The sequence below is a fragment of the Rattus norvegicus genome, chromosome 1 (genome assembly GCF_036323735.1).
Source record: "Rattus norvegicus strain BN/NHsdMcwi chromosome 1, GRCr8, whole genome shotgun sequence".
In the NCBI taxonomy this organism is placed as follows: Eukaryota; Metazoa; Chordata; class Mammalia; order Rodentia; family Muridae; genus Rattus; species Rattus norvegicus.
This window is the reverse complement of record NC_086019.1, coordinates 44,666,258-44,679,791: the sequence shown is the minus strand read 5'-3', so window position 1 is coordinate 44,679,791 and position 13,534 is coordinate 44,666,258. Positions and strand designations below refer to the sequence as shown.

The window sequence follows — 13,534 nt, the reverse complement described above, 5'->3', positions numbered from 1 at the left end:
CCAGGAAACACACAGACACACACACACCACACACACACTCATAGAGAAACCCATGTTCACATACATAAATTCATACACACACTTACACACTCACAGCACACATACACATTCACACACACTAACACAAACACTCACACACACACACACACTCACATACATGCTCATGAACACTCACAGACACACACAGAAATTCACACACTCACTCACATACACATTCACACACTCACACTCACGGACATATGCACATTCACACACATACCCACACATACACATTCATACACACTCATATATGCACTCACACACATTGACACACTCACACATACTCATACACATTTATACATTCAGACATTCACACACACATACACAAACACACACACACACACATACACACAAGCAATATACATCTTCCTCTCAAAAGTTTTACAAACTTATTGGAAAAAAATAGCTGAACAGAAAGTTGAGGAATACTATTTGATGCTAATGATTGACAGTGTGAACTGTGAAACTGTGGACCTTGCTGTAGCCAGGTTCTCTGCCTTCCTCTCAACTGCAGTTTGAGGATATGGCTTCAGAGTCAAGAGAGACCTTTGGTTTCAGTCTAATGTCCCTGTGATTTCCAGTTAACCTCTTTCAAACATTACTTGAAGGTTCTAGAAGGCATGGCTTGAGCCTCACCCTAGTTAAGCTGGTCTCAGCATCTTCTGGTGCTTGTGGTCTTTGCAGAGCAAATCCATATTCTCTCCTTCATTCATCATTTCAAAATCTGGATTATGGTTCTTGGTCAAGAGCCATGATTCTCAACCTATGGGTTGGCAAAAACTCTATCTCCAAAAAAATTTATATTCTGATTCATAACAGTAGTAAAATTACAATTTTAATTGAAGTAGCAACAATTCCCTCTCTCCTCTTCTCTCTGCCCTTTTTCTCCTTCTCCGCCCCAGCCCCATGGCAACTCCCCTGCCCTCAATCCTTGAGGCCAGTGAACTCACCAGAGAGGAGCTTCCCAATTAACCTGCCTTTAATAAATGAAAATAAAAAAGAAGTAGCAACAAAATTAATTTTATGGTTGGAGGTCATTACAACATAAGGAAATGTATTAAAAGTTGGCAGCATGAGGGAGATTGAGAGCCATGGGTCTAGAGTATGCTTGTGTTTCTTATAAAAATAGAATTTTTAAAAACTGTCTTCAAAATTCTCCTTTTAGGTTTCTGAACACATTTCAGGTTTTTTTTTAAAAGAACTGTTGGTGACAAGAATTGGACATACTATTTAATCATCCCAGAGAAAACAGACCTCAGCTTTTCTTAGAAAATACCCTTCTGGTAATGGAATATCAATTCCCGTTAACTCTCTTATTCAGGACAATGCACAGGGCGTATATAGTTCTGCAGATACCTACATGTTTTCAGGGGCTGCTGTGAAGCTATGTGGTTCCCATCCTAGCTGTTCAAGCTGCTTTGGGACCCAAAATCATCATCTTTAGATTTATCCCTTTAAGATTTTATCTTGTTTTATATGGATCTGTATTTAACCTATAAAATGGTTTTGATCACTGCATCTGATCCAAAGGGAACCTGAAAAGGGGGAGAAATAGAAGAATAAAATTATGCAGAGCTGGAAATGAGATCAGACTTCCATTAACCTCCCTTGAAAGACACACATTACATAACAGGATCAACCCTCTCTGGTCACTGTATCTAATTTCTGGGTTTTCCTTATTAACTCATTTGTGTAGTTTTTGAGGATGGAGTAGTGATGCTGGGACCATCAGTATCGATGCCTTCCCAGCATCTAATTATAAAGACTAAATGAAGCCTTTCTGAATGTGACTGCTGGGAGAGAAGCCTTGAGGGCTGCAAACTAGACACTTCCCTACCTCTGCTCTGATCCCTGCGGATCCTGGGCCGTTCTAAGAGAGCTTGACGTGAGCTTGGAGCAGCTATGTGATTCTTTTAGTGGGGGAGCAGCTTTCTCTGTTTCCTTACCCCACCCCAAGACTCAAGGAGAAGGATGAAAAGAATCAGATTCCATATACTCAAAAGTGTCTGAGAATTGTGCGTCATTTAACATACTGCTTTCGTGTTTTATTTATGACACTAAATTTTGTTTTGCTTAAAAACTGAGAGTGATGAGAACTAGAAGGTAAAGATCTCAAGCCCTGCCATTTTGCTTCTGTGTGTGCTGATAGACCCCACCCCGTTCTTTCCAACACCAGCGTTGTATTTTCAGGTATGTGCCCTGAAGGACATGGGGACATCCTGCATGTTAGCCAAGATTGCAAAGTGTTTCTCAATCCACTTATCCATTCTATTGCTGCACTATCAAAATTGTCCTAATTACAGGGGCTGCAGAGATTGCTCAGTAGTTAAGAGAGCACTTAGTGCTTTTCCAGAGGACCCACCTGGTGGCCCACAACTGTCTGCAGCTCCAGTTCTGGAGGGTCAGATACCCTCTTCTGGTCTCTGAAGGCACCAAGAATACATGTGGTGCAGGCAAACAACCATATACACAAAATACATTCTGTAATATCACTGTATTATGTTGATAAGCACTACTCTGTGTTCTTCCTTCCAGAAGTGCCTGACCTATGAATTGTCTTTCGGTTTGGTTTTGTTTGGTTTCTGTTTGGTTGGGGTTTTTTTCCATCAATTTATCTGCTTTACATCTCAATCAAAGTCGCCCCTCTCCTCCCAGACCCCTCATATATACACCTCCTTCTCCCCTCTCCTCTGAGAAGTATCAACCCCCGGGTATCAACCCACCCTGATACATCAAGTCACTGCAGGACTAAGCACACCCTCTCCCAGTGAAGCCAGGCAAGGCAGCCCCGTTAGGAGAACGGAATCCACAGACAGGCAATAGAGACATCCCATCTCCAGTTGTTGGGGGACCTGCATGAAGAACAACCTACACATCTACTGTCCTTTAGGAGGCTCCACATAGCAGCTGACAGAAGCAGATGCAGAGAACCACAGTCAAACCTTAGACTGCGCTTAGGGAGTCTTGTGGAAGAGTTGGGAGAAAGGTTGGTGGACCCAGAAGGGATACAGACTCCACAAAAAAAAAAAAAAAAAAAAAAAAAAAACACAGAGTCAACTAACCTGAACCCTAGGGGCTCTCAGAGATTAAACCACCAACCAAAGAACATACCCAGGCGGGGCCTAGGTCCCAGCACATGTATAGCAGACATTTGCTTGTTTTTAATGCCTTTTGAATCCTTTGTTAAATTCTGAGAGTAGCATATTCTTATCTAATATTTTAATCACACACACTGAATTTATAAAGTAATTTGATGACAATTAACATTTAAAAGACATTTGATGCTGTTGTTTGAGAAAATAACCAGTCCAGTACAGGCCCTGTGTTTTTGTAGAATTCTATAGTTTTCCAACAAGCACTTAAACACTTTTTCTAGAGTGCTTTCTAAAGTTTGCTGTCTTTTTTTTTTTTTTTTTTTTTTTTGGTAGACAGGAGCGTCAGTAATTCTTTTGCCCTGTTCAGAGCTCAAATCAAGCCAAATCTTACATGACTTCATTCAAAGTTTATGACACATGTAAACAGACAAATAAAAGAGAACTAAATAAACAATTAGGCTCTGATAGCGCATCTGTGCAATGCTAGCACTTGAAAGCAGAAGCAGGAGGCTCACAGCAAGTTCAAGGTCGCTCACATCTACACAGCAAAGTCCAGGCCAGCCATGGCTACCTAAATGATACCTTGTTTCAACAAACAAAGCAAAAACTAAAAACAAAGTTTGCACTGTCTTTGTTCTTCAGGCTGAATTTAGCCAAGAATAGTGTAGAAGGAACATGAGTATCTTCCTTAACACTCTGGTGTTCTTTTATTTTTAAATTGGAGAGTTTATATATTTACATTTCAAATGTTATCCCCTTTCGGGATTTCCCCCTCTCTCATCCTACCTCCCCCTGCTTCTGTGAAGATGCTTCCCCTCCAACCATTCCCACCTCAACACCCTAGCATTCCCCTACACTGGGGAAATGAGCCTTCACAGGAACAAGGGCTTCTCCTCCTATTGATGCCTGATAATGCCATCCTCTTCTATATATGCTGTGGGAGCCATGGGCTCTTTCGTTGTATGTGTACTCTTTCGTTGGTAGTTTAGTCCCTGGGATCTCTAGGGGCTCTGGTTGATTGATATTGTTGTTCTTCCTGTGGATTGCAAACCCCTTAAACTCCTTCAGTCCTTTCTCTAACTCCTCCATTGGGGACCCCATGCTCAATCTGATGTTTAGCTGCAAGCATCCTCATCTGTGTCAGTAAGGCTCTGACAGAGTCTCTCAGGAGACATCCATATCAGGCTCTTGTCAGCATCCACTTCTCGTCATCAGCAATAGTGACTGGGTTTGGTGGCTGCATATGAGATGATCCCCAGGTGGGGCAGTCTGGATGGCCTTTCCTTCAGTCTCTGCTCCACTCTTTGTTCCTGTATTTCCTCCCGTGAGTATTTTGTTCTCCCTTCCAAGAAGGACTGAAGCACCCACGTTTTGGTCTTTCTTCTTCTTGAGCTTCATGTACTCTGTCAATTATATCTTAGATATTCTGAGCATTTGGGCTAATATCCACTTATCAGTGAGTGCATATCATATGTGTTCTTTTGCGACTGGGTTACCTCATTTAGGATGATATTTTCTATTCCATCCATTTGCTTAAGAATTTCATGAAGTCATTGTTTTTATAGCTGAGTAGTACTCCATTGTGTAAATGTACCACATTTTCTTTATCCATTCCTCTGTTGAAGGACATCTGGGTTCTTTCCAGATTCTGTTATTATAAATAAGGCTTCTATGAACATAGTGGAGAATGTGTCCTTGTTCAATGTTGGAGCATCTTTTGGGCATATGCCCAGAAAAGTTTGCTGTCTCAATTATGCCTTCTGCAAGATTGGTTCTTTAGCTGTCTTTGATGAAGCATCACCTCAGTCTTTTGGAATTTTTCTGTAGGAAGCACCACATAAATCAGCAAGCATATGCTTCCTTTTCCCCTCATACTCACCATTTCTTACACACTTGAATCGGCTGCCTAGGAAATCAACAATTTTAAATGTTGAGTATAAAAGACCTCATGGCCCTTTCCTTGTCATTAGCAGAACTATATGTATAAAAGTCACCAGCTTAACAAATATATATGCCTTCTTCTTACCTGCCCCGCATTGCCACAACAATGAAAAGAAAGGCAGGGGGAAAAAAACTTCCTGTCCTCAGGGAATTTGTTCAATGGTTGGTTAGAAAGATGTGTAAAACGTGTAGTGACCCATTGATGATGTCAGAAACAGTAATGGGGGAAATGACAGTTCATGACAGAAGCAGAATGAGTTGTAACTGTAAGTAAAACAGGTATAGAATGTTCCATGGAGAATGTAGCTTTTGAGTCAAGGCATTCGAGTGTTGAGCCCCAAGGAGGGAACAAATACAAAGGTTCGAGTACTCACTGGGCACCAGACATTGCAAAGGAGAACCAGGGTAGCTTCTATGATTGGCTCTCATTGCGTCCTCATCACATGATGAGAGAAACTGTGGAGGCAAGAACCCCAGCTCCACTCTTGAGTATGGGAAACCGCTGGGAGATTTTTGAGCAGAGTTAGGCAGAAGACTCATTGCAGAGATGAGCATCATGTTGAGGAGGTAAGTAAAACTCAGTATGAGTTTTACCTAGAGCATCTGACACGCAACCCACCACAGTTCAGTAAACGGGGAAAAATGTCTCCTGGATTTAAAAAAAAATTGGGGGGGACATTGGGATGTCTACAAAATCAATTTCAAGGGAAAGACAATGTCCCCTTTTCCTGATTGATGTGGTCTTAAATTTAATTCTGATTCTTTCTAAACAAAGACACTCGGGGGCTTCCCATAGCTAGTCCTTAAGTCTGGTGTTCTATTTTACCAGTTTCGATGTCGCGTCTCCCACCCTCTGACTTTGTTTGCTTCTGGCTAGAGTCCACCAATACAGCGCATTACAATACAGAGTAGCACACGAGTGAATCTGTCCCTACTCCTGACGTTGTGTTTAGCTGACTGTAAAATTGCTGAGTGTCGTACTCTCAGCATATGGAAAGCATTATTTTCCTCCCTGTTTGTTAAACAGCTTACTGTCAGTCACAATCATATTTCTGTGCTGTTAATTCCATACCCCCCTTAGCTTTGTAAATTTGTGTTTTACTACAATATGTGGGACTGTGTACTTAGTTTTATTTTATTCATCCTGCTCGGCATGTGCTGTGTCCTTTCCCTTTGAGTCTTTGTTTGCTTTCTTCTGAGAACTTCCTAGCCAAGTCCCCTTAAAATATCACTTCCCCGACACTCTGTTACTTCTCTCCTTGGGCTAAAAGTATTTTTGAGTGTGTGCTGTGGTCTCTCTGCTCCCCCACTACTTGTGCCCATTTTCTTATACTTTAATCTTTTGCTTTTATCTTTACTGCATTCTCTATATGTTCCTTGGCACTATGACTTAATTTTTGCAGCTTTTTAAAAAGTATTGTACTGTATTGTAGATTTATTTTATTTTATGTACAGGGGTGTTTTGACTGCTTGTAAGTATATGTCCCATCTGTGTGCAGTGCCTGCAGGGGCTAGAAGAAGGCATCAGATACTCCTGGAACTGGAGTCAGAGGCTGCTTGGCACCACCGGGAATTGATCTGTCCTCTGCAACAGCAGCCAGTGGTCCTAACCACTGAGCACACCTTGCGTTTTCCATTTTGGATTCCTTGTGTCGACTATTGTTCCCCTTCGCTTGCCTTTACCAAGGCTTTTCGTGCCTTAATATTTCCTGTCTTCCTTCAGCCAGTCGGATTCTGAAGCAGCTGACATGAGAAAACGGCAGCAGTCACAAAATGAAGGCACGCAGGCTGTGTCTCAAGCGCCCGGAAACCAAAGGCCCAACAACACCTGTTGCTTCTGCTGGTGCTGCTGCTGCAGCTGCTCCTGGTAGGTTGACCCTCAATCTAATATAAGCATGTGTGTCAAACCTCCACCCCATGGAAAGTTCTCAACCTGTTCTGTTTGTCCATGGTGTATGTAGGAATTACTGTAGATCGTCACCAATGTAAGATACACATGCCCCGAAGCAAAGTTACCTCGCTCAGAGCCTACATTTAAAATGACAGTAAGGTACAGGACGGAGAATTGGTTTGCGCCACGTTCTCTTCTGTGTGTGCTTCTTATGGCTATGGGTAAAAAAATGAGATTATAATTGTAGGATTTCTTATCATTAAACAGCAGTGTCGTGATGGTTCAAAAGCTTGGAATATTAAGGAAATATTCATGACTGTCGCACATAGTGTTAAGTGTGGTGGGGATTTTTTTGTTCTTTTTGTTTTATTTTATTTTATTTTTTTCACCATGTGCATCCTCATAGGGATTGGCCATTCGGTTGCACAGTCGGGGCACTGTGAGTCAAAGTGGTAGCTTCAACCATAGCACTCTTGCCAACAAAGGCATGCAGTGAAGAGGGAGGGCCTCTGACTTCTAAGGTCAGACACTATGCTTAGAAGGAAGATCAAGTCGGTCTAAAATCTCTGGAATTAGAGCCAATGGGTCTGATTTTTGCTGCAAGTGAACACTGACAAGCTGCAAGATGTCTGTTTATTCTTTTGCTTCCTCAATCCATAGGGAGTAAGACAAAATGGTCACCAAGGTCCCGCCTTTTACTAAGTCTCCACGATGCAGGTCTCTTTCCAGGTCCGGAGTCCCAAAGTGTACTTCATGAGATAATCAGTCAATTCAAAATTGTGCTAGTGACATGAGTATTGGAACTTTTTGTCAAGCCCTAAGTTTGGGGGTCTTTCAAGACCTAATTTTATAAGTAGAAGTTCTAGCGTAGCAGTGGCCTATTTCAAAATGTGACAAAAGGCCCAAGTGTCTGGGTTATCTCCTGCATGACTTCCATTGTTTTCCTGTATCCCTTGAGTTCATCTTTCAATGTGGTCCAACCTACTATTGCCAGGGTAGAGAATAGAGAATGTTGTCGTAGCATGTTGGTGGTTTCCCTTGATATAAAAACTGCCAGTCAGAAAACTGCAGGCTCAGAAAACCTCCATATCAGGAAGTCTCGGAATGGTTGTTTTTGTAAGCATAAAATTTGCTCTCTGAATGGTGAATTTCGGCTAGGGAAAGTTACACGTGATTAATTCGAAATTTCAACTTCATATGGAGGAAGGAAAACTCTAGAAGAGGTTGCTAGTCTCTGTCATAATTGGGTATGTTTTGTTTCTTGTGTACACTACAGAGACTGTTAAGCCCAAGTCTTAACCCATGAAGGACTTAGTGAGACAGGGTGGGAATTCTTAAGTCAGTCTGCCAGAGATCAGACTGGGTTCTTATCTGTTCCCAACTGTGTGAGCAATAGCAATTTAGTTCATCTTTCTGGTCTTCACAATCCTTTTCTGTCAAATAACTAATGTGAACCCATACCTCATAAAGCTATAAAATTAAATGAGATGCTACATGTGGTGCACTAAGGGGAGCATATGACACAAAGTGGGCATTTAATGTGATTCAGCTCCCCAGGCAATGGAAAATTGCAACCAGGAATAATAAAATATGTTCAGAAAGTGCAGTACAAAATTTAAAAACCAGCATGTGGAGCCAGCAAGATAGCGCAGCAGGGAAAGGGACTTGCCGTGTGAACCCAGTGACTTGAGCTTGGTCCCTGGAACCAACACAGAGAAAGGAACAAAGCAACCATGGAGAACTGACACTCCTGCCCCCCAGCATGCTCATGCCAGCACACACACACATGTGCACTCCTGTCTTCATACATGTGTGCATGCACACACACACACACACACACACACACACACACACACACACATCATATACACAGTAATGAAAGCCTGGAAGCAACAGGTAGACACAACATGGAAATCTTCCTAGGAAATAAAACTATTCTGAATTCTGTATTTCATTGGAAATATAGTTGCTCAGTGGAAAGTTGCCCTGTCTCATATTCACTTTGCCCCTGAGATTAACCATTGTTTTATTTACCTGGTAAACTTAGTTTTGTTTTGCTTTCTTTCTTTCTTTCTTTCTCTCTGTCTTTCTTTCTTCCTTCCTTCCTTCCTTCCTTTCTTTCTTTCTTTCTTTTTTACTTATTTTTATGTGTCTGAATATTTTGACTACATGTATGTTTATGTATCATGAGCCTCACTAGTTCCCAGAAAAACCCAGAAAGATGGTGTCATATCTCCAGGGCCTGGAGTTATAGGTGGTTGTGAGAGGTCACGTGGGTGCTGGGAATCGAACCCAGCTCATCTGGAAGAGTAGTCAGTGTTCCTAACTACCAGGTCACCTCTCCAGCACCCCAGTTCTTCATTAGTTTCAGAATTAAAACACTGTCCAATAACCTTGAAGTTGGGTCTCACTCTGTTAGATGTCTAATAAGTACAGACATTTGTCATTTTAACAGCAGGGATGTAGTCTGAGAACCACCAATGAGGACCATTTCTTCCTTTAGATAGCTTTATATGCTGGACCTAAAAAAACATAGATGGTGCAGACCAATCACATCATGTGGCTCCTTGAGGACTCAGTAGGCAAGAGATGAATGCAGCCAGGATAACTCCTGGTATTGCTTTTATATGAGTGATATCATTTTTATCTTATCTAATTATGTGAGTGTTTTGTCTGCAATGTACCACATCCATGCAGTACCTGCAGAAGCCATAAGAGGGCATCAGATCCCCTTGAACTAGAGTTGTAGATGGTTGTGAGCTACTATGTGGGACCTGGGAAATGAACATGGATTCCCCCAAAGAGCATCTAGTGCTCTTAACTGCTGAGCCATCTCTCTGTCCAGCCCCATGATATTATATGTATTAGTGTACTCTACTAACAAAAATCACAATTTAGTAAATATGGAAAACTGATAATAACATAGCTATTCGTTAGAAAGTGTGTACTCTGAATAGTTCCATGTGCTGTGTGATCTCCAGGACAGGTGGGTTGTCTGCACGAGTATCATCAGAGTTGAGTGGGTAATAACACAACCGTGGTTATGATGTCACTAAGAGAGGGATCTTTAAGCTCCACTATAATCATGGACCGCTGTTACCTATGGTCTGAATAATTCAGTATGTAACTATTCACCATGAGATTTCACATGGGCATCTATGTGACCAATGAATAATCGAACACTTCAACTCATTCATAAACATCACATTGCCCCAAAACACAGACTAAGGATCAAAAGCAAAGTAGCTTTGAGAAGCTGTGTCAGCCATCGGCTCCTTTTGAGGGACAATATTTTAGACACCCCCAAAGACATGAGGCCTTGCCTGGGTGCTCTGTTAGCTAGTCTGAAACCAGAGCCTGGTTGTTAGAAACTGGACTTGTCAGCAATGGATCATAATTGCCTAAGCCTAGGAATTAAACTTATACTCTATACATTTACAAGCCATGGAAGACACACAACAGGTAGTTTCTCTTTTTACATAAAAAATTGTATCATTTATATTCATTGTACATAGTGATAGATTCCATGAAGACCTTTTAGTACAGATGCACTGTGTTCCTTGACTATATCCACCCTTCACCTTCTCTTTCTCAGCTTTCCCCACCCCTTATCATATTCATCCCTCCAGATATAAGCAGTTTGCTTTCTCAGAAAGCACAAAAATCCAATTGCACTGTGAAGTTTAATTATAAAATTTGTTTTCATAATTACACGTAAAGTTTTTTTTCTTAGAATTTTATTCTCTTTAGGACAGAACATTGTAAGGCCTCTTTGTTAGAGTGAGAACTTAAAAAAAGAAAAAAGGAAAACAAAGATATGTTCCTTAAAACTCCTAGGCTAGGTCAAAGGAGCAGAACAAAATGCACCATGAAAAAAATGTGACTTCAGCCTGAAAAGCGTTAGGAACCAAAACGTGAAACAACTGTCACCATGGATGGTGACTACTGTCATGTAGCTTGTTTTGCTTCCTTTTAAGGAAATAAAGGGCCAAAAAAAATAAAATAAAATAAGTGCCTGTGTCTAGGAATGAATGTAAACACTTTACTGTAGCTCCACAATGTGGACTTTTAAAATAATGTAGCGTTTCTTTCAAGTTCGCATGTCTTGGCATACTTCACTGACAGCCCGTCTCTCAGTTTTTAATTTACCCCTCCTTGTGAAGTTATCACACTGCACTGTGGAAATCGATTAGAGGGGATTCCTGCAGTGTATCACTCCAGCTTCCCCCAAGTCCAGAGCATGGCATACTTCATAATGACCACCATGAACTATCCGCCTCCTTTTGAAAGAGCCACTTTCTTCCTTAACGACGTCTCTTCCTTTCAAGCCCTCATGGCCTCCTTTTCAAGAAGGAATGACAAGAAAATGAGATTTTAAGAAAATGAGTCTTTAACTGTCTTATACATGGGCCACAAATGCCCTAAGTACAGTGAACAAAATCTGCACACAAGCTGAACATTTTCTGCAAGAAAAAACGGGGTGGTAGGAACGTTGACAGCATCACTCATCTGAAGGTTCAAGGTCAGCCCTAACTTACTTTTTTAGCTAGAATGATTTTTTTTTAAACTGGGGAAGACTTTGAAACAACCTGCAGGCTCCTCACCACCAGCTGTCAGGATGGCATAGAAGCATAGAAGTTGCTGAAAAACTTGCACCCAAGATAACATGTGCACAAGTGCACTGGAGACTAGAAGCTTCTGTGTTTGCCCACATAGGGGCACAAAGAAGGTCAGAGAGTAAAGCTTCCAAATATTTCTCTGACCTTAAAGCTAAGGTCCAAATGTTTGGTGAAACTTCTCATGATTGTGGAGGTTTTGCATTAAAATAATTCAGGCTAACCAACCAAAGAGCATACATGATGGGCTGGACGAAGACCCTGGCACATATGTAGCGGATATGTGTCTCAGTCTTCATGTAGATCCCTTGATAACTGCAGCCACGGCTGTCCCTAAATATGTCACCTGTCCGTGGAATACATTCTTCTAACTGGGCTGCCTTGTCAGGCCTCGGTGAGAGAGGACATGCCTAATTCTCCAGAGACTTGATGTGCCAGGGTGGCGGAATACTTGGGGGAGGGGCATCTTTACCCTCTCAGAGGAGAAAAAGGGGGGACTGTGGGGAGGGGCAGCAAACTGGACATAAAATGAATGAATTAATGAATGAGTGGATGAATGAATTAATGGAAATAATAATAGTAATTCCAGCTAGTGTCACCCCAAAGTCACAGATGTTAACTGTCTCTTGAATGTCTGCCTGTTTTTAAATGGTGTCCGTTAGAACTCAAGCACCATGACCTACCACTCCCTGATGCTCACCCACTCTCTGTTTGACAGTGAGTGATGATCAGCATCTTACTGAAGATTTCTATTGCTGTGATAAATAAAGCTCTATGTCCAAAAGCAACTTGGGGAGGAAGCTGCATTTCATCTTATACTTCTCAGTGATGGTAACAGTCCATCACTGAGAGAAGTCAAGGCAGGAACTCAAGTAAGGGAGGAACCTGGAGGCAGGAGCTGAAGGCAGATACCATGGAGGGGTACTGCTTACTCAGCCTGCTTTATAGAATCCAGGACCACCAGCCCAGGAGTGACACCTCCCACAGTGAGCCGGACCCTCCAATGTCAATCACCAATTCAAAAGAAAAAATGTACTACAGGCTTGCTGACAGGCCAGTCTGATGGGGGCTGACAGGCCAATCTGCCAATCAAGGTTTCCTCTTTCAAGAAGACTCTAGCTTGTATCAAATTGACATAAGGCACAGTCAGATCATGGCTCTAGGGAATATAGGAGCCCTCCCGAGCTCCCATTTTCAGTCTCCATTTTCCACTGCTTTGCTCTCCCTGTAGTTATTATAGTATTAGACCTAGTATTGTGATTTGTAGATGAAAATATTCCCTACCGGTGCATGTATTTCATCACTGGCTGACAAGCCTGTTTTGGAGGCTGCATAAACCTTCAATGGTAAGGCTTAACTGGCAGACACGGACGTGTTGGTGTGGACCTTTAAAGGCTATTGCACACCTGATTCAAGTCTACCTCTCTCTCTCTGCTTCCTACCTGGGCTGGAGGGAACGCTCACCAGATGGTCCCCATCTGTACAGAAGCTGTTTGGGCGGGCATGCCTCCCCTGCTACAACAAATTAATGTCCTCTGAGGCCAGGGTCAAAATAAACCTCACTCTTTATACTCCACTGTCAGGTATTTGGCCGTAGCAGCAGGAACAGTAACTGACACACTTAGACAGAAACTTTTGTTTGAGCCAGGGATGGGTAGCCCATGCCTTTCATCCCAGCACTCAGGAGGCAGAAGCAGGTGGATCTCTTGAGTTCAAGGCCAGCACGGCCTACAGAATAAATTCTAGGACAGCCAGGGCTACAAAGGGAAACCCTGTTTTGAAAAGTCCAAAAGGCAACACAAAAATAAAAACAAACAAAGAAAAAAACCTTTTTTTTAAAAAAACAAAACTATCTTCACTAAAAAATGATGATGGTGGTGATGATGATAGTGGGGGTGATGATGGTGGTGATGATGATAGTGGTGGTGTTGATGGTGGTGGTGATGGTGATG

At 42.0% G+C, this 13,534-nt stretch overlaps 1 protein-coding gene across 3 annotated transcripts in view; it reads left to right on the top strand.

Annotated features, from left to right (window-relative positions):
* The window catches only part of Rgs17 (regulator of G-protein signaling 17), a 102,375-nt gene that overhangs the window by 50,166 nt on the left and 38,675 nt on the right, over window positions 1-13,534 (top strand). For all 3 annotated transcript variants that reach the window (XM_006227854.5, XM_006227855.5, NM_001107459.1), the window contains one exon: window positions 6,799-6,942. In XM_006227854.5, coding sequence (XP_006227916.1) covers window positions 6,824-6,942 — 119 coding nt within the window. In that variant the 5' untranslated portion in view covers window positions 6,799-6,823. The remainder of the gene's footprint in view (window positions 1-6,798; window positions 6,943-13,534) is intronic.